The following is a 24,518-nucleotide window of genomic DNA, read 5'->3' as shown; positions in this document are numbered from 1 at the left end:
TATATATATACATACATATATGCATACACGCGGCATATATGAGGGAAATTTCCACCTGGTGAAATTTGGAATTTTTTTCCATCTATTCCGAAATAGGAGTGTTGTTGAAGGTTATAAGTTTTGATGCTGCAAACATTTTTACGAATATTGCTATCCGCAATGACTCCTAAATTTTCAGAGTGTTGGAAACAAGGACTTCTTTCCTCGAGAAACTTTCTGGTAAAGCCAACTTGGAGAAGAAATAAACTACGAACCAAGCAAACAAACAAACAAACAAACAAACAAAACTCCACGGGCACGCCTCCGTCTCTCCTCTTTCCCCACATCCTCCCTGCAGATTCTCAAACAACAGCAACCATGATATCCATCTATAACTGAATCGAGAAGTGAGGGGGTTATCGAATGCATTTAACATCAAAATAATTTTATATAAAAAAAAAAAAATTCTAACCGAAAGAAAACGTAACGAGTTTGAACCAAGTGGAAAAGACAAACAAATAAAAGAAAAAGAACCACAGCGAAGCAACAACAACAAAGAAAACCTCTCTATACCGATACCTATAACCTGTTACCCCGAATTTTCTTTTCGTCCACCAGCTTTACATTTTTTGCCCTTTTTGTCTTTTATTAATCCTTTTTTTGGTTTTTTTTTTATTTTGTTTTTTGTTTTTCAAATGCTTATTTAGCAAGTGACGAAATTGATGATCTTCAACTTGACGCCACTACACTGAGCAGCAACATTTTGATCGTACAAGTTGTAGAAGTCACCACTCTTGCACTGGTAAAACTTGTCAGAGTCGCCCAAGGTCAAGTATCCATCTTTCGAGATCGACCAGCCTGCAGCGTAGATTGAGCCTGCTTGAGGTGGTGGGCCATCGAATTGGAATTGACGGTTGGCAACAATGGCACCGACTCTACCGTGGGAGTCAGTCAACAATCCCTTGTGCAAGGTGACAATAAGGTTGTTTTCTGATGAGCATGAAGTAGCGATTCCCTCAATTGGTGGAGTTATTGGTGTTGTACCGTTGGATTGTGGTTGGCCATCCGCTAATGTAGTGGCAGCAGCAGCAGCAGCAGCAGTGGTAGTGCCGTTGGTTGGCTTTTGAATTTGACCATCGCCAATTTGCTTAGCTGCTGAAGCGGTGGTTTGGTGTTGGATTTGGCCATCGCTGATTTGTTTGATTGCCGATGCAGTTTGGTGTTGGATTTGACCATCGCCAATTTGGTTAATCACGGAAGCAGCGGTCTGGTGTTGGATTTGACCATCGCCAATTTGGTTAATCACGGAAGCAGCGGTCTGGTGTTGGATTTGGCCATCGCCAATTTGGTTAATCACGGAAGCAGCTGTCTGGTGTTGGATTTGTCCATCGCTAATTTGTTGAATTGGAGCGGCGGTGGTTTGTTTTTGAATTTGACCGTCACTTATCTGCTTAACTGGAGCAGCAGTGGTTTGTTTTTGAATTTGACCGTCACTTATCTGCTTAACTGGAGCAGCAGTGGTTTGTTTTTGAATTTGACCGTCACTAATTTGCTTAATTGGAGCAGCAGCAGTGGTTTGGTGTTGGATTTGTCCATCTGTGATTTGTGCCACTGGTGCAGCAGTCAGATAAGTCGAAGTGGTGATGACATTTGGTTGACCATCGGATAATGTATTCACAACTGCCCTTTTATCCTTGATGGATTCGGTAGCAACTGCTTCAAAAGTTTCAATTTGAATACCAAAACTACCCGAGTAATCAGTGGTGGCATCAGCGGGGATCTTTCCTGTTGGTGTCAAAGTAGACCATGGCGCACTTGGAACAGTAGCAGCTAAAGCTGATGAGACTAATAATGCTGTAGTTGAAGCGAATGTGAAATATTTCATAGTCTATAATATTACTTGGCCGGTCCGTTGGATGATGATGATAAACGAAATCTCCTTTATTTTCTTTCGCCAAGACAAGATGGCTAAGGGGATCATGGCCCCATATTTATATCGAGCAATCGGTAAGCAACAGCTTGCCAAAAAATTAAAACCTCATTACGAGTTTTTCGTTGTTGGTTTTTCTTTTTTTTTTTTTTTTGTTTTCAACGACTCTGGCATAGATTGTGTGGTTTGGTATGAACAAAGGGAGAGGGAGCACCAGCAATTTCCAGTTGATGATGCAAATGTGCATAGCTTGTTCAATGCAGACACTTTGAAGAAGAAGAAAGGAACTAACATGGGGGATGGTGTATTAATAGACTGCATTGGTTGAGGTGCACTGCGCTAGTTTTATCCTACCCCTTTTGCGATCTTGCACTAATTGCATGCATGCTAACTTTTGTATGTTGGTAAACAACAAACAACAGCGAGCTGTGGCCCTATTCGTTCGAGTTTTGGTTCAATTGGTCACCGCTGTCATTACGGCAGCACAGCACATCAGGTAGGCAGCGGGGCATGTAGGCGGCAAGCCTCACGGTGCCGACGCAAGTTCGTTCCTTTTTTTTTTTGCTTTCCCGCTTTAATTCAAAGATAAAGTGCAACACCAGCATGTTGCGTTGCAATGACATCAATCACGCACTCGAGTGATCTGTCTCCACGATCTGTGCTGGCTGAATGAATAATCTTTTGCTGGCGACAGATGCAACAACAAAACTAATAAAAAAAAAAATGAACCAATAAATTTAGGATCGCTTAAACTTGAATGCAGTTGACACTGCCAGTCGGTCGAAACAAAGGTTGAGTTTGCCGGGCACAAACCAAAAACTTCCGAGCTTCATGGGGTGTTTCGTGATAATCTCTCAATCTCTCCGTCTCACACAGAAAGACGGGAAGAAACGAGCCACAAAAAGAGAGCATTCATTTCACCAGATTCCAAGGGTCAAACGGGCATGAGCATGAGCTTGATTTTGAGTTGGCATTGCTTGCATTGGAAGGTGTTGGAAGTTGAAAGTTGTTGCACCTGCGCCATGCAAATTAGGGGCAACAAGACAGGGGGGGAGGTTTTGATTCGCGCTAAAAAAACAGGGCCTAAAAAATTAATTAGAGATGACTAAATCAACGATGGCTGGTTCAATCAACGAGCTTCCATTGCTTAAGAGAAAGAGGCCAGAAGAAGTAGGTTGTGTCATCATCGTACCTATGCTTTTAGCTCAAGCTCAGATCTTATCCCTTCCGGCAAGGATCAGATGAATGACCGCACTCGATAGGTCTCGGGGCCTCTTATCTCATGTTTACACACCGGAGCTCACGCGGATCTCAAAAAACTCCTTTCAACAAAGTTGTTGAATGTAAAAGTTTATGTTTTGCTGTTGTTATTGTTGTTTTCTTTCTTCCGTCTCTTGTTAAAATGCGAGGCATTTTCGGTCATGGAACTTGCGGATGAAGCAGGGTTAGGTCAGATTTCGCCAAAGACTGAGAAGTTGCCGTCGAGTTCAACGAATCACCTTTTCGAAATTTTAGTTTTTGGCGACTATCCAAGTGGAATTCAGTCAAAGAAAGAAAAAAAGAAAAGAATCTAGCTAGCTAGCTACTGGTAGTCTTCTACGGTGCCCAAATATGACTGGGAAACACTATTACAATTCCAATTTTCGGGTTCAACTGAACGCTGTTTGGAGACGGATACCAACATCAAGGGTCCGTTAGGTTCACCTACGATAAACAATTTTTTTCTGAAACCAGCGTATTGTTGTCGATTCTTCATCGGCTCTAAACAAGGTGACGCAGCAAACAAGCCTTGCAAGCCGGAATTGCATTATTCTTGTTGTTCTTCTTCTTCTTCGAAGTCTAACCTGATTTAGACGCTATGTGGACATGATATATTTTTAGCTTCACCGATGAAAATTCTGATAAGCGCATCAGCTTCTATTGTCATACCCCTGCCTCCTCTTCCTCTTCCTCCTCCTACTTCTTCTTCATCTACATTCTTCCTCGTAAACAGCGCCGGGAGATCTGAGATTGGCGATGGCTCGTTGCCAGGCTCGACTTGCTACTAGCTACTTACTCATTGCTCCTGGTTACTTGCTATTTGCTAATTTGCTAAGATTCCCCTTAGGCCGTTTTTAGTGCTCGGGTGGGCTTATAACTGGGCTTGAGTGCTTGGTTTTAATATCAGAAAAGTCTCACATCGGCCGTAACGTTCGAGGGCCTTTCTTCTTATCTTCTTTTCTTCCGGCAATCATCCTCTTCGTTTTCATGAAACGGTATGGTGGCTACAATAGCAGCTCAATTACATTATTAATCAATGCCTCGAGTGCAATGTCATCTTGCTATATGTGCCCAATCGCTAAATCAAAAGCCCCCCGCCCCTCCGTCCCTCCGCTCTCCGTCCTCTTTTCTGTCAAAATAAAGTGCACCATGTTGATGACTTTCATAAGTAGATTTTTTTCATTGGAAAGCTTTCGTGAACAATCATCATCCTTAGCCAATAGAACCCCGAGGAACAAGAAAGGCTTGATTAGTTGCAAAAGTTTTGAGACTTAGCGGGTACGAACAATAGCAGCAGCAGTAGTAGAAGAACAAGAAGAAGAAGAAGAAGAAGAGGTCAATGCAGACAATTTAGGAGGAAAACGTTATGCTCCTTGAGTCTCGATAAACTTGAACCATATACTCAACTTTGAGAATTGAGTACAGCCTACCCTGATAAAAGGATCTGCTGTCCCGATTCTTTTTTTTCTTGATGTTGGTCAAAACACTTTGAAAAAAATTAAACTCATGTAGCCCACAGTTCAACAAGCAGGAGTTTTGGTCTGCCAAAATCGCCGTTTGATGTGGTGCAAGTTTTTTTGTAAATTGTTGCAATATCTGGAATTGTTGCCTATCGCTGCTTGTCGCCAAGAGGAGCGTTTATTGTAGGGTGTTGAGGACTAAAAAAACAAAAAATATCTCCCCGACTTCAGGCGGGATATCCGCTGAGGCTCATGAACGTGGCCGTGCAAAATTGTTTGAAACAATACTGCCTCGTTCAAGCACGGCCTTGGTGCCATGAAACAATATGGCTCCTGAGCTGAAAATTTATTACGCCCAGAGGTCAACAGTGGGAAAAAATTGTGTTAAACAACTGTAGTGAAGCACACACGAAGTAAAACACTCGATGGAGTATGTTTCTATAGTGTTCTCATTTATATATGATTTTGCCAAATTTCACGAATTTCTCTTTTTCAACCAAATTCAAGGATTGACTCCACTCATACATGAGGTAAAGTTGAGCATCTTCTGCAGCATCTTGCAAAGTGGGTTTCAATAGAGCCAGAGCAAACGGCGCACCTTTGCCGCGTAAATTACTTGAAATCTACTGCTATAGAACAAGTAAAAAATTAGTACAATAGGGGGGGTAATTGCAATTTTTGTAGCGTGCATAATCTCAGGCTGTTTCGTCGTGTTGCTTGACATGGATTATCCCCAAGTTTGCTGGTTGAGACATTTCACCACAATCGTTTGTGGTTTAAGTTGGGGGTTATTTCAAGAAGTTGCCTCGTGTTGATGATAGGGTCGTTGTATAAATGGAAATGAAAGCATCAGAAAAGGGAGAAAAAATTCAGCTGTTTTAACAGCAAAATTGGCATGAAAACAGGTAGAATTTCATATCTTTAACAACAACATAAAGCACGATGATTTATAATGTTCTTGCGAACAGATTATGAGTTAGCTCATCGAGATTGTACTTCTTTTGCCATGGAGCTCTGGACTATACTCGACTTGGGCAAAAGCAACCGAAGGAAATAACAACGTTCCTGGCTATGGTGTAATTTGGCTGGGTGCACAGGGGAAAGTGGGAACTTGCGCCTTGCTCGATAGTTTGTATATAAATGGCTCTAGTAAAAGCTATTTATTATCATCAGGAAAATGTCCTTCGATGAAGCTTCGACCACTGCCACTGGCACTCGTGAAGCTTTCAATTTGCGTCAACAAACATGAAGAAAATACCGTGTAGTTCTTGAACCTGAAGGAAGACAAGTCCCGCAAGGCTTTTTCCTGTCTTTTAATTTTTCCAACTCCAAAGAGAACAAGGTAGTTTCTCCTTTTGTTTATCACTGTAGAAATCAAACAGATCGAGGTCAAAACAAGAAATCCTCAAAAATGTGGATACTTCCAACTTCTTCCTATTTTGTTAGTGACTCTACCCTCCCCTCTGCTAGATGTCGTCGCACGTAGGGAGGAAACTTTGCAACCGTGGCCAAGTTTCAAAGACGAAAGTACATGAGTTGATATCAAACTCCAAATAGTCAGCATCAATAAGAAAGTTACTTTTCAGCAAGGAATGCTCTCAATACGGAAAGGCAATTGCTGCATTGAGTAATTTCAATCGTCACCAGACCAGCAGAAGGTTTTCCATTTCAAGAGTCCTTTTCTTGGTATCGTTATATCGTGCCGTGTCGAGTCAAAGATACAAATTATGGCGGATTTTTTTGACCCACATACATACACCTGAAAAGAGAAAGGATCAACTGTTCAAGGATTATTCGCCTTATTCGCCTTGTAGAGCCTCTTTGCTAGTTCTTTCATTCAACATCACGTGGTGTAGCTGAAATTATGAGCCAGCAACACACGCACACTACTAGTCGTGTTAATAGTAGCTTGCGTTGAATCCGGCAGGGCGGTGCTCACGTGAATACCGCCGCAGACGTCAACATTCGGACCGCCCACTGGTAAAGAGAATGAGTTTTCAAAAGACCACACCTGCCACCCATTTCGATACCGAATTGAGCTGGTTGGTCTACCGAAAGAGCTGGGGTTTTTTTTTTTCCAGATCTTTCTTGCTTCACACATGCGCGGAGTCGATTTTTTTTGCAGCTATTGCAGGTTGAAAACTGCGCCTACATTGCACCACCCACACACATGCTCACACCACTGTCCACACGAATAAGGCGCAACAAAGAGACGTTTTCTCATGTACCCGTTATCAGTTCCTAGTCTAGGTTGTTCTACATTACGGTTGTTGTTTTTTGTTTTCTTGTATTTTTTTTCCGTCTGCCTAGACGATTCGCTCGCTAACTCCGCTCAAAAAAGAAGAATGGTTCCTAAATTTTTTTTTTTTTGGCTGCAAGATAATTATATTCAATCGGGTCGGTTGCGAAATCTGCCTCTCTTTGCTTCAACCCGCTGGAAAACAAAAGGTGTGGGAAAAAAATGCCGTGTGTAAAAGTGTATAACCAATTGAGATTCACACCGTCAACATCATATGCATAAACGGTTCAATTAGCAGGGCACAAATTTGAAGAAACTGTGTAATTTTCCTTATGCTCATACCTCACCCATCAGAGACAAACAAACGAGGCGATGAAACACAGCACGCAAAATTGGTGTTTGCAGTAATCTCTTTGTTCTCGAAGTCTTGACAGGTTAGATTACAACGGCGATAACAAAATTGGGTTTTACCACCACCAACATATCAGCTTGAACCTTTGAGTAATTGAAGTAATTATAGTTTTGGAAAAATGGGGGTTGCCTTGATTTTTCATGGCATTCGGCAAAAACTGAAAGGACGATGGTTTTGTTTTGGCGAAACGTTCACCTGAAGCTTCACATCCACGGTATAAACTTTCTTCCTGCTTCGTTTTAGGTGTAGGAACCAGCGATACAATACCAAAAATAGCGTAGATTAACATGTAGGCTGGAGTGTTTTTTTTACGCCAACTTAAATATAGAAGTCGCTGGCATCAGAGCAAACTGTGTGATTGCTTTTAGGGAAGGGAAGCAAGAGGAGCGGGTGGTGAGGGAAGAAATTCAGAGAATTCCAGCGAGGCCCGAAGCATCGACCGAAAAGTGCCACATTGCACGTGTGAAACCCCACGATTACTGCTCGTTTTTGTTTGTAAAGAGACTTCCCCAGATGATTTGTTGTATGCTCACGAGGACAAAGACAACGGCAGAGACAAAATTGGTTGGTATAAAGAGCTCTAGCAGAACAAAGGTGGATGGGGAGAGAGGTGCAGGTGCACAATAGAAGATTAAATTCACTTGATATTCCTATTAAGGAAAATGTACATGGAAGAGAAGGTAGTTGGAATAATAGCCGTCGCTCGAGAAGAGCAAAGTTGATTATTTGAAGAATAAAAAGAAAAAAATTAAAAAAAATCTATCGTCACTTTGTCTCTTTTGTTTGACTTCTGCAGAATGACAATCTGTGTTTACGAGATGAAGCAGCTTATCGAGCCCTCTGAAGATGATCAAGTTGATCGCAAGTGAGAGCGGAAACCTGGGAGCCACTTTCAAAAGTTGTAAAGCTGCAAAGTTTATGAACCAGAGGAGGCGAGAGGAAGGGGAAATGCCCTCAACTAAGCAATTTTGATTGATTGATTGGTTGGTTAATTGTTGGCGCTATCCTTCCGAGTGCCAGCGACTAGAGAGTCTTTCAAGTCATCTCCAATCTTACTGGATTTCTTCTGGTAAACTAATCGAGCCAACTTGCAAGCTTCGTAACCACGCCTCCCCCCCTTCCAACCCCCAACTTCCAACCACCCCGCGGTCCAGCATTCCGGTAAATTTAACTTTTTTTGTTTCATTATTCGAGTTTCCACTTTGATAATGAAAAAAAAACGACGCCAGAACCTGTGGAGACGAAAGCTATCCCCGTTTTTTCTGTTAAAATTGCTTGCTGGTGGTCAAAAAAAAAAAAAAGATTGATGCCGCAGGCAGCAAAAAAGTTTCCACTGAAATTGTTGTTTAGACCGGTTTTTTCTTTTTTGGAATTTTTCAGCCTTCTGTCAGCGGTATACAACGAAGGAGGGCTGTGCACATCCGAGCCAACCTTTGAGCGGTCAAAACGAAAGAGGAAAAACTTCATGAGACGACTCTTTCTCAAATGGCGCTTCAACTCAAACCATGAACGCGTGCTCTTCATTTGTTGCGTCAACTATTGACGCGTTTTTTATTTGTATTTGGCCGAAGACAACAGGGAAAAAATCCGACGCAAATCCAGGGTTCAAAGGCCATCAGGTGAACTATGACGTGTTTAGCCACAACAAATTAAAAAGCACACTTGATCACCGGAGCAAATAGCAACAACTGCTGAGGACTAGAGGTGTTTTTTTTTCGTTTTTTGCAGCCAGTGCATCTTCAGACCGCAGGGTTATGCGGGTCATGCATCATATAATGTGCTCACCAACACTTTGATTGCTATTGTTCTTACATTACATGAAATCTACCTTCGTAAATGCCAACGTACTGGTGGTAATCGAGTATGCGGGTATATTAGTCCCCACTCATGCAGCAATTGTAATAGGAGACGAGATTTTTTTTTTTCAATGTGAAGTGCAATATCTTCCTTTCTTTTTCTAAAGAGAGTGAATGTGACGTCGTTTATTTATCACAGGTTTTAAACATAGTCTCCCTTCACGGCAGCTGGTGATACGAAACGGATTAGTACAATCCAAAATGTGTGAAGCCAAAAATAGTTGTCATTTGCAGGCTTATTCGTTTTTCCTACTCTCTATTAGCTCGCTCTCTCTCGTGGCGGCTGCCGGGGTTATTTTCGATACTCCCTTATAATTCTGATTTTTGAATTTTTTTGGCTGCGAAAAAAACTTTTTTCTTTTTTGCAGTAATTAGGTCTGACAATCACTCACGTCAAAAGAAAAACAAAAGAAGGAACAGATGGGTCGATCACAGTAGTTTTTGAGGCAAATCTTTCGTTTAATTTGCTTTCTTGGAATAGAGGGGGGGTGGGGCGGCCATCATTGGCAAGATTGTCGTCTGGATCTGTGAACAAGGAAAACGTTTTTTCTCAAATTTATTTTATCGACAAATGCTTAGTAATGAAACATAGGCGCTTCGCTTCTGGTCTAAAACACCTTCTCGTCAATAATCCCTTCCTCTTTTTAGTTGACTTGTGGTGATCAACTTCTTCATTAATCTCTGTGCAGGGATAGTAAAGTTCGTGGGTGTCGTTGGGTTTTTTTTTTTTGTTCTTTTTTTATATATATATATTTAATTTTTTTTTCATTTATATTCATTTACTTATATTTATCCAATTAATATTGGATACCTTCACCCAGGTTAATGTAATCTAACAACTCAAGATCTGGCCGTAGTCTTTGGTTGTTTTTTTTTCTTTGTTTTTCTTGCATTCTGCAGCTCTCCCACACTCTGGTCTCTTTGATTGTTGTATAAATAACCTAGATATCTCTCCCAAACCGATTTGCATCTCTGAAGCCGCACTTCAACCCACTTTACAACTTCAAGAGTAAATATACATATATATAAATCAACCCTTTACATTCGCTTAATAAAGAACAGAAAACTTTCGTCCTTTCAAATTGGTCCAGTTATTCAGTAATTTTCAGAGTATAATCGGGGACAACGTTGAAAAGATCCATGTTACTTTCACTATGCTTGTCAAAACAAAGTAATGTCATATAACCCTAACCAGAGACAAGATAATCTCCATCTCAATCTCAATCTTAATCTAAACACTAGCCCCAATTATAACACCAGTGGACCCAATACTTCAACTACTAGACCGGAGAGGACGTCTCCTCAACAAACCACACAGCAAGTGCTCCAAAATATACCGCACCAGATTCCTCAGCAAATCAGTCAATCGTTTACTCAAAACCCACAGCTTTCACAGGTCCCACTGCTGCTGGGTCCGACTCAGATACCGCCTCCTCACTTGTATCCACAGGGGCAGCTCTACTACAACCCTCAAGCTGATTATTCGTTGCCGCCTACCCTTCCACCTGTTTCCCAATATCCCATAAGTCCCCAGCAGTTTCAATACTCTCAGCAGCCACCGCAACAAATTCCATATCAGTCGTTTATCCAGCAACAGACTGCTCCTAGTCATCAAGCTTATGTTCAAAACCCAGCAACTGGTCAAGTAAAGGAGGAAAACTATTACCAGCAAATAGAAGCAATGTCTGCAGCAACAAGGAGTATCTCGTTGCACAACTATAATCAAGGTATATTACCTACGTTTACAGGGGCCGGATCCAATCTACTACCACAAGTGCAGCCAAATGAGCAAAGACTTCCGATACCTCAAGTTCTTACTTCTATCCCCGAGAAAACACCGGCTGTGCCAAACTCTGGCCAGTTTCCAGCCACCGACCAGTACAATATCTATTCTGGTTCGGGTTCGGGTTCTGGTCCCGCCAATCCTCCTCCATTTGCCAACCCAGCATTGGTGGGGAGTTCAGTACAGCATTTTCAACAACAACAGCAGCAGCAGCAGTCTTTTACGCGACAACCGCAGGTGATTCCACAAGAACAGCAATTACCACCACCACTGTCCATCTACGGCCACTCGCGAACAATTAGTGATATACCTCCATCAACGACATCATTATCGTCTTCTGCCTCTGCAAGGCAGAGCGGGGTGCAGAAGAAGGGCCACAGGAGAAGACACACTGCCACAGTACACGATATGACCCCCGAGACAGCAGCTAGAAATAGGTGCCGAATATGCGGAAAGCAATTCAAGCGGCCTTCGTCGTTGCAAACTCACTACTATTCACACACGGGAGAGAAAATATTCAAGTGCCCCTGGCCTGAATGTGGCAAGCTATTTTCGGTCAAGTCCAACATGACAAGACACTACAAATTACACGAGCGAGACGCCCAGCGAGCTCTGGATATTCGAAGAGAAGGCCAAACTCAAGACATTTCGGGGAATTTTCATTTCCCGCCGTTGCAGCTGGAAATGACGGCGCATCAAGCCCAGTTCCAGCAACAGCAACAACCATTACAGCCACATCACCGAGCATCCGCTTCAGCTCCTTCGAACATGTACAATCTTCAACCTGGTCAGTTGCGACAGACACAAGTTGAATCACAGCAGCAGCAGCCACCGATACAGCCACCGATACAGCCACCGATACAGCCACAACTACAGCCACGGCCACCGCTGCAGCCTTCGCAATATCAATCGTACTCTACGCGACCTGTTACAACTCAAACTACTACCACTACCACCACCAATGCGGGGGAAAGTGCAGATCCTCAAGATACCCAACACCAATACCAATATCTGCCGCCCCAACAACCACCTCGACAATAAGTAAAATAAAAAAATTCCTGTGATGCCCTTCAATTTCATTTCAGTTTTTCCCGGCGTCGCTCGACATCGGGGCATTTAGAAGTTCCTATTTTGAAGAAACACTCAAATTTTGTTGTTTTACGCTTTTTTTTTTTTCCTCGATCCAGCTGAGAGTGCAAGCAGATCGAAGCTAGACGTTCGTTAATCGACCAAGCCTAACATTCCTTACATCCGTAACTCACCTCAAGAGGAAACTTTGACAAGCAAGTATTTCTCGCGGGTTGTGTGGTTCTGTTCGAGTTCGATCTTTCCAAAAAAAAAAAAAAAAAAAAAATTAAAAAAAATTTCATCTTCGCTTTATCCTGTACGTCATTTAATTTAATGATAATCATGTGAGCTTCTAAAAATTTCCTGCCTGAAGCACGGTATAAACGTATGTATGTACTTGCGCCTCCTCTATTGATTGGGTATGGTTTGCTTAGATGCATAAAATTTTCATCTGAAACTTCCCACCTATTTTTTCCCGATGCGCGACAGTTCATGCGTTAAACATAACATGTTGGCTACCGTTTTAGAGTTCCATCTTCCTCGATAACATCTCAACTTGTAGTGACGCTTACCAGCACAAGACAGAATCTGGGCAATCCATCGGATTTTTCAAGACGGTTCTAGGTTCTAAGCCGTGAAAATCCCAAACGCCACAAGATAGTTCGGCACTTTATACCAAAAAAAAAAAGGAAAAAAAAAAGAACATATGACGCTGGTTTGTTTTTTTATTTGAAATCTCGGAATAACACTCGTTCGTCGGTCCCACACGACTACAAACCCGTCCGTCTTCATGCCATGGGATAGAGAAAAAAGGAGTTTTTACCTTCTCCATGGCGGAATTTCTTTTTGTTGTAGAGCGACGATATAACGTGGGGGAGGTGTCTGAGACGCACTGGTGAACAGCAGATTTCCTCACCACACATAAATATTGCGTGTTAACCGATTGAAATTGCATAAACGTTTTTCATGCCCTTTCGCTACTTTCTTTTCTGCATGTTTAAGCGAGCCACCTAAAAAAAAACATGTTGCAAAATTAAATGTTGCAAAAAAAAAAAAAGGAATTACGCAAAGTTGTGGAAAATCCGATTATTACATATACTCAAAGATTATCTGGTTTGACAACATCGGCTTTTTAGAATGTTTCTCAAACTTGGTTCAAGTACTTGTAGATGCCGTGTAAGTATAATGAGAGAAACTGCAAGCGCTGGACTTTTAATTTTATGACGACATTTATCCAGCATTTTTTTTTCCCATTTCAACTTCGCCACGGGTGTGCTATCGGTGGCTCAATTCATCTGAAAACGTTTAGATAATTTGCACATCTCGGCAATTTCTGCCAAATTTGTTTTTTTTATTTCTTTTTATTTTTTTTTTTTCAAGAAAGAGAGTCTGAGTTTGTCGCCACAAGGTTAGTTGCAATTCTCAGACGATGCAGTGTAGATCTTGCTTCAAATGGAGGGAGTTAAGTATAAGTGAGAGGGGGTTCGGTACATGAATACCGTTTAGCAATAGACCAATGGTGGAGCCACAAAGTGACCGTAGCCATGCTATAGGGTTTCGTTGGTATTAGTTTCCACAGGACACTGAGGAACCATCGCACTCAGGACGAAATAATTCTTCTGGATCAAACGGTCCGTTTCGTTTCTCTCTAGCTCGAAGGGGCTTGGCCGATGGCTTGTCAATTGCTACTAAACGGAAAGAGAGATTGTAGCAGCTTGGTATCTTTCTTTAAATCTACCGCAATAACAGAAGCGCAGCACTTGGCCCACATGCAAAGCTTCGAAAATTTACACGATGGCGAGACGAATGAAGACGACGATCAAGCTCTGATATAAAACCATTTGGAAGATCTTTGTCTGCAGGGTTTTGCCTGTTGTTGTTGGCGACGACGACGACGGCGGCGGCTGGGTGAGGAAGATTGCATGACGTCTTCCATCTACTCATTTGCAAGCTCATAAAGAAGAAGGGTCGGGCTTGCATATGTAGCAGGCCTTAACTTCAATAGTCTATGATACTGCTCTATCGATTATGTTTTATAGCTCTCCCTCGAATTTTGTTGGGTCAAATCTCCTTTGCACTGACACTCCATTGATCCCTAAACCAACTGAGAGGGAAAGAGAGAAAAAGAGAGAGAGGAAGAGGTGATCTCGCCAATCTTTGATTTAGACCGATTTTTACTCCTGAACATCTCTCGATGATCCCAAAAGCTGCAGCAAATCGATCGCTACTAGGTTCTCTTGCTCCCTGAAAATCAAAAATGGTCCGTCCATCATCAAAATCACAATCTACCTATTTTGCGGCCGGCCAACTGCAGACGAGAAGCGTGCAACCAAAAAGGAAAAGACAGACATTTGGTAGCGATAATCGTTTAATTTCATTCGCACGACCACACACTCTCCCTCTCCAACCAACCAACCAACCAGAGATACAACAAAAAAAAAAGCAGCAGCATAATCGAGTAAGCAAAGTCAGCACTACAATCGAACCAGCGACAACAACAGCAACAACAACAACAGCAGCACCAGAAAAATGGCAGCTGGACACTTTGCCAAATACATACGCCATGCCAATTTACCAAAACCACACCAGCCGGGATATATACATTGGGGATCAAAGATACTAGGAGCAACAATGTGGTTTTGGATATTCTATAGAATCAAGGAAGATGGCCCCGTTATGTTTGGTTTGAAATTGCCTTTTGAACATCACTAAGCTTGGCGATTGGAGAAATAGGTCTCATCATTATCGTTGATGGAGATGAAGAAATCGGCGGGAATTAGATATTTATCATTTGTTAGGTATTGGATGAATGTACGGATACTGTTTTTTTTTTTGGACAGTGATACAGATTGAGCATCTCTAAGATGTTTTCAGGAAGATTGGAAGAGGCTTGGTTTTGACGCCAGGGACTTGACTTTGCAGTGGAACACAAGGCACGCCTGCGTTGTCCATTTTTTTCTCTTTTTGTTTCGAACATACTATAGAAACATGTGGAGAAAGGTGAGCATGGAGTCGATTGTCATTACGTATTTCTCTGCTCCTCTGTTTCTGTCTCACCAAGTGAGCTCGTCTTGCTCTCTTGTGTGTATTTACCTCCAAAAACTCGCTTGAAAGAGCCCAAGAAGAAGCATTTAGGTAGTGAGAATGCACGACTGCAGGCTGTCCAATCGTCAAGGTTTCATAGTTCCGTCTTTAAGTCTGCACTGCGAGGGATTGGATAATTGCGGTCATTGCGACCTTCAGGGTGCGGGGTGTTTTAGGTTATCGCGAGACTTGATATGTGCCCACCATGTCTCGCGATCGAAGTTGAACTACCAATATCCACGTCATTTCACAAATGGTCTTAACTCACCACGAGTCGAGAACTGACCATTGGGGGCGAAAAAGAGAACAGAGTTTAGCTATTTCTGGCGAAATTCGTAGATCGCATGATGATTTCTTTTCCCCACGTATATTTCCCAACTCATCATCCACTGTGCCTACTGCTCGCATCTACTGGTATACTTCACGTGACTCAAGATTCTCTAAACTTTGTAGATCTAAAACTTTATACTTTGAGTAAAAAAAAACACCTACTAAAGAGTGTGTGCTCGTCACCATAGCGTCCTAGCTATTGATGTTGACTCCAACATGTGGTGTGTGAAACCCCCTCCACATAAGATTCAACCTATTTGTTTTTTTTTTTTTTTTTTTGGTAGTGGATGCTAACTTCTGAAAAGAAGAAGCTACTATTAATCCAACCTACGGAGATCGGAATTAAGAACGGTTTCTCGACCAGGCGATATGTACACGTATATATGCACCAATATAAACCAAAACAGCGGATAAATGCAGATAAAGTACCCAGGCGTGCTCCCCTTTCCTCTCCCCCCCCATCTAGCACGGCACTAATTCTGGCAAGACAAAAGTGTTCTGTAAAGATGATGGACGTTTTCAAAAAAAAAGAATGAGCTCAAGTTTAGTGCATGTTCTCTCGAGGCTCTTGGACCCCCCCAAGAAAGAAGAAGGTTTTTTCCTCCTTTCCAGAAAAAAATAGCGACTAGCATGATATGCTGAGATTGAAATATACTCGTCAGCCTTTAAACGTTGCTTTTGCCGTGCTTTTAGGACTACAAGATAAGAAGGTAGCAAGAGACTTTACATCCAAGAAATGTAGAGCGTCTCTCTTTTTCTTTCTCTTTCTCTCTATCTGTTTCTCTTTGTCTCTCTTTCCCCGCAAAGACTTTAAAATCTTTTGCTTCGATATAGCAACGCTAGATTCTCGTTTGCTCGAAACAACTTGCTCGATTTAATACCTGGATCGTTTTTCTTTTCTTTGCCTTGCTTTCCTTCTATGTTCACTCTATTACATCATCATCAGTTATTTGAAAAACGCAGCCCGAATGGATCATAAGGTTTGTTTGAGGGCAATAATATATGAGGTCACGAGTCGGTGAAAACTTCTACGCCTCTACATCTCCGAAATACCCCGGATTATTTATTATCCGACTTTGTGTTACAGAAGATAGAGAGAGAAAAAAAAAAGAAAAAAAAAAAGAGATTCCGAAATTTTGCGGGATGTGTGTCTTTGTCTTTGTGCTAGTTGCAGCTTAGACTGAAGCGAGCTAAGGCGTAACAGCAACCCTAAAGAAATAGGAGAAGGAGAAGCACGATGAGAGTTGGAAAGAGACACAGGGAAAGAGAAAAAGATAAAGAGATAGAGAGAAATGAGCATGTAGGTGCTCAAATTGAAAAGGGGCCACTAGCTAACCCATTTCACGTGGTGCTTTGGAATAACTGAAGGCACTAAGGAGACCAATAATAGTTGTTTTCCTTTTTTTTTTTTGTTTTCTAAACTCTGTATTTGCTTTCACAACTAGTCGAACTGACTACTAGCACTACTAGCACATGTACTACCATGGTAGTACTGCACTAAAATTAATGACGAAAGCTACGTTCGCTGTGGGTGTTTTTTAAAGCTTAATTTGAAATTCATAGCCCGTTGTTTCCTATTGTCTAACTTGAACCGGTCTTGAAAGAGAAAAACAGGCACCTGTTGTCTCTCTTGAAAGAGGTATCAAGCTCATGCATTTACTTTTGTAGCAGTGGTCACTCCTGTTGATGTTGTATTCAGGGGAACATGGAACTTTTTCTCTCTCTAAAATAAATTAAAAAAAAAAAAAAAAAAAAAACACGTCTCTTTGGGAACCAATTTCAATTTCAGCAATTTTAATATTTAAATTTTCAACTTTTATGTTGGACTTTAATACTCAAACAATAAAGGTGCTGGAGAAAGTACGAGAGAAGGATTAGGAGAAGAAGAACAAGCATCTTGGACTTTGATCAACGGCCCATTTTACAAGTGAGCTTTCAATTTCCAATACAACAGACTTTTGATTTTTCTATATATATACATACACATAGACATACACTACCAGTATTATAACTGCACCAGGGAGAGGGCAAGGCTTGTGTTTTGATTAAAAAAACAAAAAGAGCCAACAATAATATATCAAACAAGAACGCACAGGTGTTTGTATATATCAACATAACAACCAGTCTACATTTGCACATAGCAATAGCTATTTCCAATACTACTACAGCCACCACGGATCCCAGTACTATGAGAGAATGCTAGACCCTTCTAGTCGATTACGAAATGCTATAATCGAGGGGAATCTACCCATTGTTAAACGAATACTTGGAAGATTCCCTGAATTATGGTTGAATACCGATCCCAACCACAATGGTTGGTCAAATTTACACTATTCAAGTTATTATGGACACTATTTAATTTGCTTTCACCTACTAGCATTTATCAACAAGACTTTGGGACAATCTTCAAACGAATACACCGAGTTGGACCTACTCACATTTGACAACGTCACTGTGCTCCATCTTTGCATGGAAAAGCATCATTCGCAAACGCTACATTATTTGCTACAGGAATTCCCTGGCAAGCTATGGTTGAATTTCAAAGGAGGACAGCTTGAAAGAACTCCCTTGCACTATAGTAGTGCCTATAGCTTCACCGACGGTCTCAAATTGTTGTTGGAGTTTGGAGCTGACTACAAGGTCCGGGACAAGAATGGAGACACTTGCCTACATTTGTGTTTCCAATACGGCAGCATCGGATGTTTGAAAGAACTTATTCAGCACATCATCTTGAATGTAAGGGACAAAAAGGCAATTGAAGGAGAAATTTTACAACTAGAATCGATCAAAAATAAGCAAGGCTGGCTTGCAAGAGATTTTTCAGCCAGCTTTGACTTGATCCAAGAATACGAAATCGCCAAAAAGCGCATGCTACAAGCAGACCACTCAACCCCGACTCTTTCGATGCCACCGTTGAAGCTTCCCTATAGCGACAATAGCTCGCAAACGTCGTTGGACTCGCAAAATCGAGTGTTGGCGAGCCCCATCGTGCTGATGATGTCCAAGCAGACTGTTGACCAACCTGCCGTGGGCCGCAAGCACGCAAATTCTTTACCCTGTGACCCGCATTCACCTCGAACGCAAAAGTCAGCACGAAGTCGTTCAAATACTTCCTATTCTTACAAGCCTCCCGGGTTGACCATACTCACGGGAACGTCGTCGCCCATTTCTTTTCAGTCGCCTTCAACTCCATTAGCGCCACAACCACCAATGCTCAAGACCCCTTCGTTGAAGTCGGTGACCATTTCACCTTCTGTGCGCGGGGCAATAGCGAATGTGATGGAAATCGAGCCGGATTCCCCGACTTCGTACGTTTCTTCAAATTCGTCGTATACAACTTCACCTTCAGCAAAATCGCATTCGTCTCGCAAGAAAGCCATGTCGTTTTCTAAAGGCACACCACTACCTTCCATCGCTTCGGATAATGTGTTTTGGCCGTCGGTAGAAGAAGAAGAAGAAACCACCATTTTGACATCGCATGCATCGGATCCACAACTATCCGGGTCCAAACCGAGAAGTAACTCATCATCGTCATCGATTGCTGCAAAAGTTGCATTCAATTCAAGCAGGTCTTCATTGAATCAGCAACTGCATCAACTGCATCAACCTCTGGATAGTACCCGCAGTAGTCCCAGACGCTCCAAGTCCAACAGGCCGAGAAATGGCAACGCCAATAGTTTCAACAGCATGTCATCAGTTGCGACATGGTATAGCTCAGCTTCAAGCAGCGGCCATAACAGCGACATCCAGGAAAGCGGTGCCTCTGAAGATGGCATGAGTCGAGCAGAAACCACCACAAATTCAAATTCAAATTCAAATTCAAATTCAAATTCAAATTCAAGCAAGAGGGATGACATTGTTTTGGGGAAATCGAGGTCATCTGATACCCTCAACTCTCAAAGAGGCAGTGTTAGTCGAGAACCTACAACCCATAACGTGTTTTTGAATCAGAGTGCCAATGTTAGCATCAATTCATTCAATGGGCTCCCTCAACGGTCGGTCAATAGCATCAGTTTCAGTAGAGTTCGCTAGCTCATTATTTCGTTCCATTTTATTCTTTTTTTTTTTTTTATTTCCTGCATTTTTTAGTTGTATATTTGTTATTTAGACGGTTCAAGTTTCCAATCTTTTAGCATAAAATTACCTGTGGTGGTGGCACTGGTAGTAGGTAGATTGGACGTGCAAAAGAAGCGCGTGTCCATGGTCCAATCCTTGTAGGTTTCGGTTTTTTTGTCTTTTGGCAACCACATTTCAGTCATTTTTACTTATTGAGATACCACGAAGTATATCTCGTGAAACATGTTGCAAAAGTTGGTGACACGGTCAGGACACCCCATAAAAATGGAAATAAACGTGGAAAACCCAGCATGCGAGTGGAAATTGAAGAAAGGGAGTAGAACGGGGACCGGGTAAATCGATTCTAAAGAGATAAAGTAGCACACTTGTTGAAACTGTTCATGGTCCTGCGTTTACTCCTCCTACTGCTATTCAAAGCTTACAGCAGAGGTCCCCGAGAGGTGATGATGCAAAAAAATTTTTATATCCTACTTCTTTGTTGGTTTCAGCCAAGTACACAATTCGAATGGTCCCGTAATCTTGGATTGACCATGATAAAATCGACTCCATTCCTCCATCCGCCGCTAATGGTTAGCCCACCCGCGTTGAAAAGTGCCACGTTGCTAGTGGAAAGGAGCTCCCTTGAATTGTGTTGCAAAAAAGATAAAACAATAAAAGAGAAAAAAAAAAGTTCAAGATCATGGCCGTTACTACACGCTCCAAGCTGAACAAAATTGGCTGCTTTCTTTCAAAAGAAGATTGGTATGACACCAAAGCGACAGACGTCTATAAGCAGCTTTTTCACAAGCCAGTCTTCTAAACTGCAGCTGCCTTTGGCCAAGTCAGCTAGCAAGCCACTGGCAAAGAAAGCCGCGTTTTATTCCAATGATATTGATAGATTCCAGTTCCAGAAAAACGCGTCTCCGGCAGCCGATGCAGTTGCTGCTACACCGCCATCAGCACCACCGCGATCTCAACCGTTCTCGCCCCAGGCTGGAGGTGGAGAAGATGAAACGCTGCTGATTTCCTCACGCTCAAGCAGTATTGCGAAATTTCAGTTTGATCAAGCTTTCTCGTGTGAAGGGAGCCAGAAACGAAAGGCACTGTCTCCATCTATCACTACTAGCACCGCCGCCAATACTGCTGAGACACGGAGCTTGAAAAAGGCTCGCACTAGCACCAAGCTTACCCCGCTTGAAGTGCAAATTCTTGAACTCACCGCAGTACATCCTGACAAGATCCTTTTGATTCAAGTGGGATACAAATACAAGGCATTTGGCGAATACGCAGCGCAGCACGTGGCTAAAAGTTTAAACATCATGTATATCCCTGCGCCCGATCCCAGATTCTCCTATTGCTCCTTCCCTGAAAATAGACTACACATCAATTTACAGCGGATCTTAAACACTGGCGTCAAAGTGGGCATAGTTAAGCAAATGGAATCGGCTATAGTCAAGGAGATTGACAAAGTAGGCAAAAGCGGAGATGTGATGAAACGCGAATTAACGGGTGTTTACACCAAGGGAACGTATATGAGCGACGAGTTTATTGGAAGCAATTTGATCCCCAGTTCAACAGAACTGGAAAATCCCTGTTACATTGTGTGCATCAATGAAGTTGTTGGTGAAGGCGAGTTTGCCGTGGTTGCTGCTCAGCCACTCACGGGCGAGATTGTCTATGACGTATTTCTCGATGACCACAGCCGTGAAGAAATGGAGACACGATTATTGTATTTGCGGCCTAGCGAGGTCATTGTGGTGAATTCCGAGCTGGCGATCAGCGCGAGCACAATGAAGTGTTTGAGGTTGATCAATCACGAATTGAAAATTGACCATCGCCAACGCGGCGCCCTCGAGTTGGCATCTTTTTTAACTCAAGACATGGTGGATTACTACAGTGCAAATTTTCCTCAGCCGGTTCAAGAATGTGTCTCGGAGTTGATCAAGTACTTGTCCGAGTTTAAATTGAGCAACATATTCACCATACCTCAAAACATAACCACGTTTAAGGATTCAAGAAAATATATGATCTTGCCAGCCAATACTCTAGCAGCGTTGGAAGTTTTTGCAAACTCAACAGACCCCAAGTCGCTTCGAGGGACACTAGTTTGGCTTTTGAATCATACTCGAACCCGGTTTGGTAATAGACTTTTGGAGAAATGGATCTCAAAGCCGTTGATTGAACGAGATAAGATTGAGGAGAGATATCAAGCTATCGCGGACTTGAATAGCGATTTTAATCACGTTATTGACTCGTTGATAAAACAACTAGATAAAATCGGCAAGAATCTAGACTTGGAGGAGCTTTTGATCAAAATACACTATTCGGCAACTGCTTTTTCTACAAGAATCAATCGAAAGCAAATTTTCTCGATGCTTGAAAGCTTCAGCGAGATCTTGAAAGTGGTGAAACTGTTTGAAAAGACCATTAGTGGTGGCAGTATGAAACTCCAATCGCCTTTATTAAGGCAAATGTTGGACGATTTACTTTCGCTATCGAAAACTGACCTTGTATCCAACTTCACCGACATGATCAACCCTGCATATTTATTAAACGAGCTGAAAGATCCCATGGAACAAAAGACAAAATTTTTCAACTTGAACCACCATGGCTTTGATGAGATTAAGCACGAATTTGATGAAATCAAACACGTCGAGGACTTGCTAGATGAAGAGCTCATCAAGGTGCGGCAATTGTTGCAACGCCCGCAACTCAAGTACGTCTCAGCAAACAAGGAGCCTTATCTAATCGAGGTGCGCAATGGCAAAGCCGTAGATGCACTCCCCACGACATTTGTTAAAGTCAATGGGACATCGACCGTTAGCCGGTTTCGAAACAAGGAAATCTCCAAGTTGTATAAACTCAAGCTATACCACGAAGAAATGTTGGTGCAACGATGCGACGAGGCATTCGTCGAGTTTGTTGAAAACTTGGACTCGCAATACGGGTTCTTCCAAAAGATTGTCAAGCATTTATCCATTTTTGACTGCTTGCTCTCCCTCACAGCTGCCAGTGTACTCAACACCCAGGTGAAGCCAACTTTAACTGATGATTTGTTGATTGACGTCCGCAGCGCACGACATCCAATCATAGAACAACTCAGAGACAATTACGTGGCCAACGACATCAACATCCAATACGATACCAACCGAGCACTAATCATCACGGGACCAAACATGGGAGGCAAATCCTCATATGTGAAAATGGTTGCATTGTTTACCATAATGACGCAAATTGGGTGTTATCTCCCGTGTGAACTGGCCACCATGGGGATCTTTGATTCCCTCTTTATCAGAATGGGAGCAAGCGACAATATCTTAAAGGGCAGTTCAACATTTATGACTGAAATGCTGGAGTGTGGAAATATAATCCAGCGACTCACCAACAGGTCCCTTGTTATACTTGATGAGATTGGCCGCGGCACGGGGACAACGGACGGCATTGCTTTGGCATATGCCATTCTCAAATATTTCATCGAATGCGACAATAAGCCTTTGCTTCTTTTCATAACTCATTATCCTTCAATCCACGTCGTGGAACACGAGTACGATGAGGGAGAAGTGGTCAACTACCACATGGGATTTGAAGAAATACAAGACGCAGAGCTGACAGAACTGGAGCTTCCTCAAGTGATCTTTTTATTCAACTTGTGTCGTGGTGTTGTCAACAATTCTTATGGATTGAACGTGGCCAAACTAGCTGGCGTTCCTACGCAAGTGATTCTGCTGGCGTATGTTGTTAGCGAGGAGTTGAAGAGTCGGGTCGAAATGGAGGACAATTTTAGAATGTGGGGGTTATTGAAAAGTCTTGTTGAGAAGTTGTCGTCGTGAAGAGGGTTGCTATGTGACTCCTCCCTCACTGCCAAAGTCATTCAAGCGAGGTCAAATAGTCCAAGTCTGCTAGTTGCAGAATTTTACAATGGATTTATGGATACAGAGGAGGTGAAAATTTAGAATCAAGGAGCCTTTTAATTAGTTCAACACCCACCAGCAAAGCTCATCGAATTGGTCCTGTGGGAACTTTGAAAAGGAGACCCACATTTGTTTTGTTTGCAAGTCTAACTGGAGCAATAGCTGCGTTTTCTTGTTTCTTAATGATGAGCAGAAAAGGCAAGGATGTTGAATAAGAAGAGTAGCGAAGACGCACCGGCACCCAACTTGAAATGCGGAAACAGAGCTGATCCTATTGAGGGAAAGGGGGGAAGGGGAAATAGGGTGAATGCATATCTGTTGATGTCCGGATAATTGAGAGATGGGCAGCTGCGTTTCGGAAAAACGGACAGAGCACTTCTTACTATTTCCTTGAATATGCAAAGGGAAGATGGTGGCCTTTTTTTTCTTTTTTTTCTTTTTTTGGGGGGGGAGCAAGTCGCTTTTGACAATCACTCCTGCATACCGCGTATAAGTTTAACCAAGCATGATTCAAGTACACCATCAAATGGTTAAAAGAAATCGAAAAGCCGTAGGCATTGCTAACAGTACTTGTAGCCCTGGGCATCACGTAAATTAATTTTCAATCTCGCGTTTAGTTACTGTACTAGTATCAAATTGTCAAACCGGGCGACAAGTCCTCACATTTCCCAAGCCGGGAGCGGCAATTACCGTCGGACTAGGGAAGTGAAGCTGTCAATACTGAAGAGATCCCACGGCACACGGCTCCCTTTGCAAGACCTCTCCACATGTCATCTTTACCCGTCAAGTTGCTCGCTGTCTTACGAGAAGGTGATATACAGCTTGTTCAATTATGTACTTTATCTTAAAAACCTGCAAAACAGGCTACATGATGCTTCCCCACCTCTGCTTTTGCAACTTTTGCAGCCATAAAGGAGCTTGGCCTCAGAGAAAGAAACTGCTACTGACCCACTCAATTGTTTCTACAAAACAATAACCAGAGACCACGTCCTTGGTTATGGTTATGGTTATGGTTATGGTTAGACGGACTTTGCACTTGTCAGCAGTCAAGAATATGAAACCTCTTGAATATTGACATTGGTCATACTCATGTACATATATAATTTTTTTCTAATTGATTGTAAGTGTGTGAGCACTCTTGAATGTAGGG

General features: G+C 42.3%; 4 protein-coding genes across 4 annotated transcripts; 3 read left to right on the top strand and 1 right to left on the bottom strand. All coding sequences in view use genetic code 12, as the record gives it.

Annotated features, from left to right (window-relative positions):
* Positions 1–682: 682 nt before the first annotated feature.
* LODBEIA_P36340 (uncharacterized protein) lies at positions 683–1,864 on the bottom strand (the record flags this gene model as incomplete). The annotated part of the gene is made up of 1 exon (XM_066973766.1): positions 683–1,864. The coding sequence occupies one exon, from the start codon at positions 1,862–1,864 to the stop codon at positions 683–685; it is 1,182 nt and encodes a 393-aa protein (XP_066830572.1).
* Positions 1,865–10,310: 8,446 nt separating this feature from the next.
* LODBEIA_P36330 (uncharacterized protein) lies at positions 10,311–11,960 on the top strand (the record flags this gene model as incomplete). The annotated part of the gene is made up of 1 exon (XM_066973765.1): positions 10,311–11,960. One exon carries the CDS (start codon positions 10,311–10,313, stop codon positions 11,958–11,960), a length of 1,650 nt encoding a protein of 549 aa, XP_066830571.1.
* A 5,637-nt stretch (positions 11,961–17,597) lies between these two features.
* On the top strand, positions 17,598–19,433 carry LODBEIA_P36320 (uncharacterized protein; the record flags this gene model as incomplete). Its single annotated transcript, XM_066973764.1, has 1 exon — positions 17,598–19,433. One exon carries the CDS (start codon positions 17,598–17,600, stop codon positions 19,431–19,433), a length of 1,836 nt encoding a protein of 611 aa, XP_066830570.1.
* A 788-nt stretch (positions 19,434–20,221) lies between these two features.
* LODBEIA_P36310 (uncharacterized protein) lies at positions 20,222–23,287 on the top strand (the record flags this gene model as incomplete). Its single annotated transcript, XM_066973763.1, has 1 exon — positions 20,222–23,287. The coding sequence occupies one exon, from the start codon at positions 20,222–20,224 to the stop codon at positions 23,285–23,287; it is 3,066 nt and encodes a 1,021-aa protein (XP_066830569.1).
* Between the last annotated feature and the right edge of the window lie 1,231 nt (positions 23,288–24,518).

This window comes from Lodderomyces beijingensis (assembly GCF_963989305.1).
Source record: "Lodderomyces beijingensis strain CBS 14171 genome assembly, chromosome: 4".
NCBI lineage: Eukaryota > Fungi > Ascomycota > Pichiomycetes > Serinales > Debaryomycetaceae > Lodderomyces > Lodderomyces beijingensis.
The sequence above is the reverse complement of the archived record's forward strand: the minus strand, read 5'-3'. Positions and strand labels throughout refer to the sequence as shown.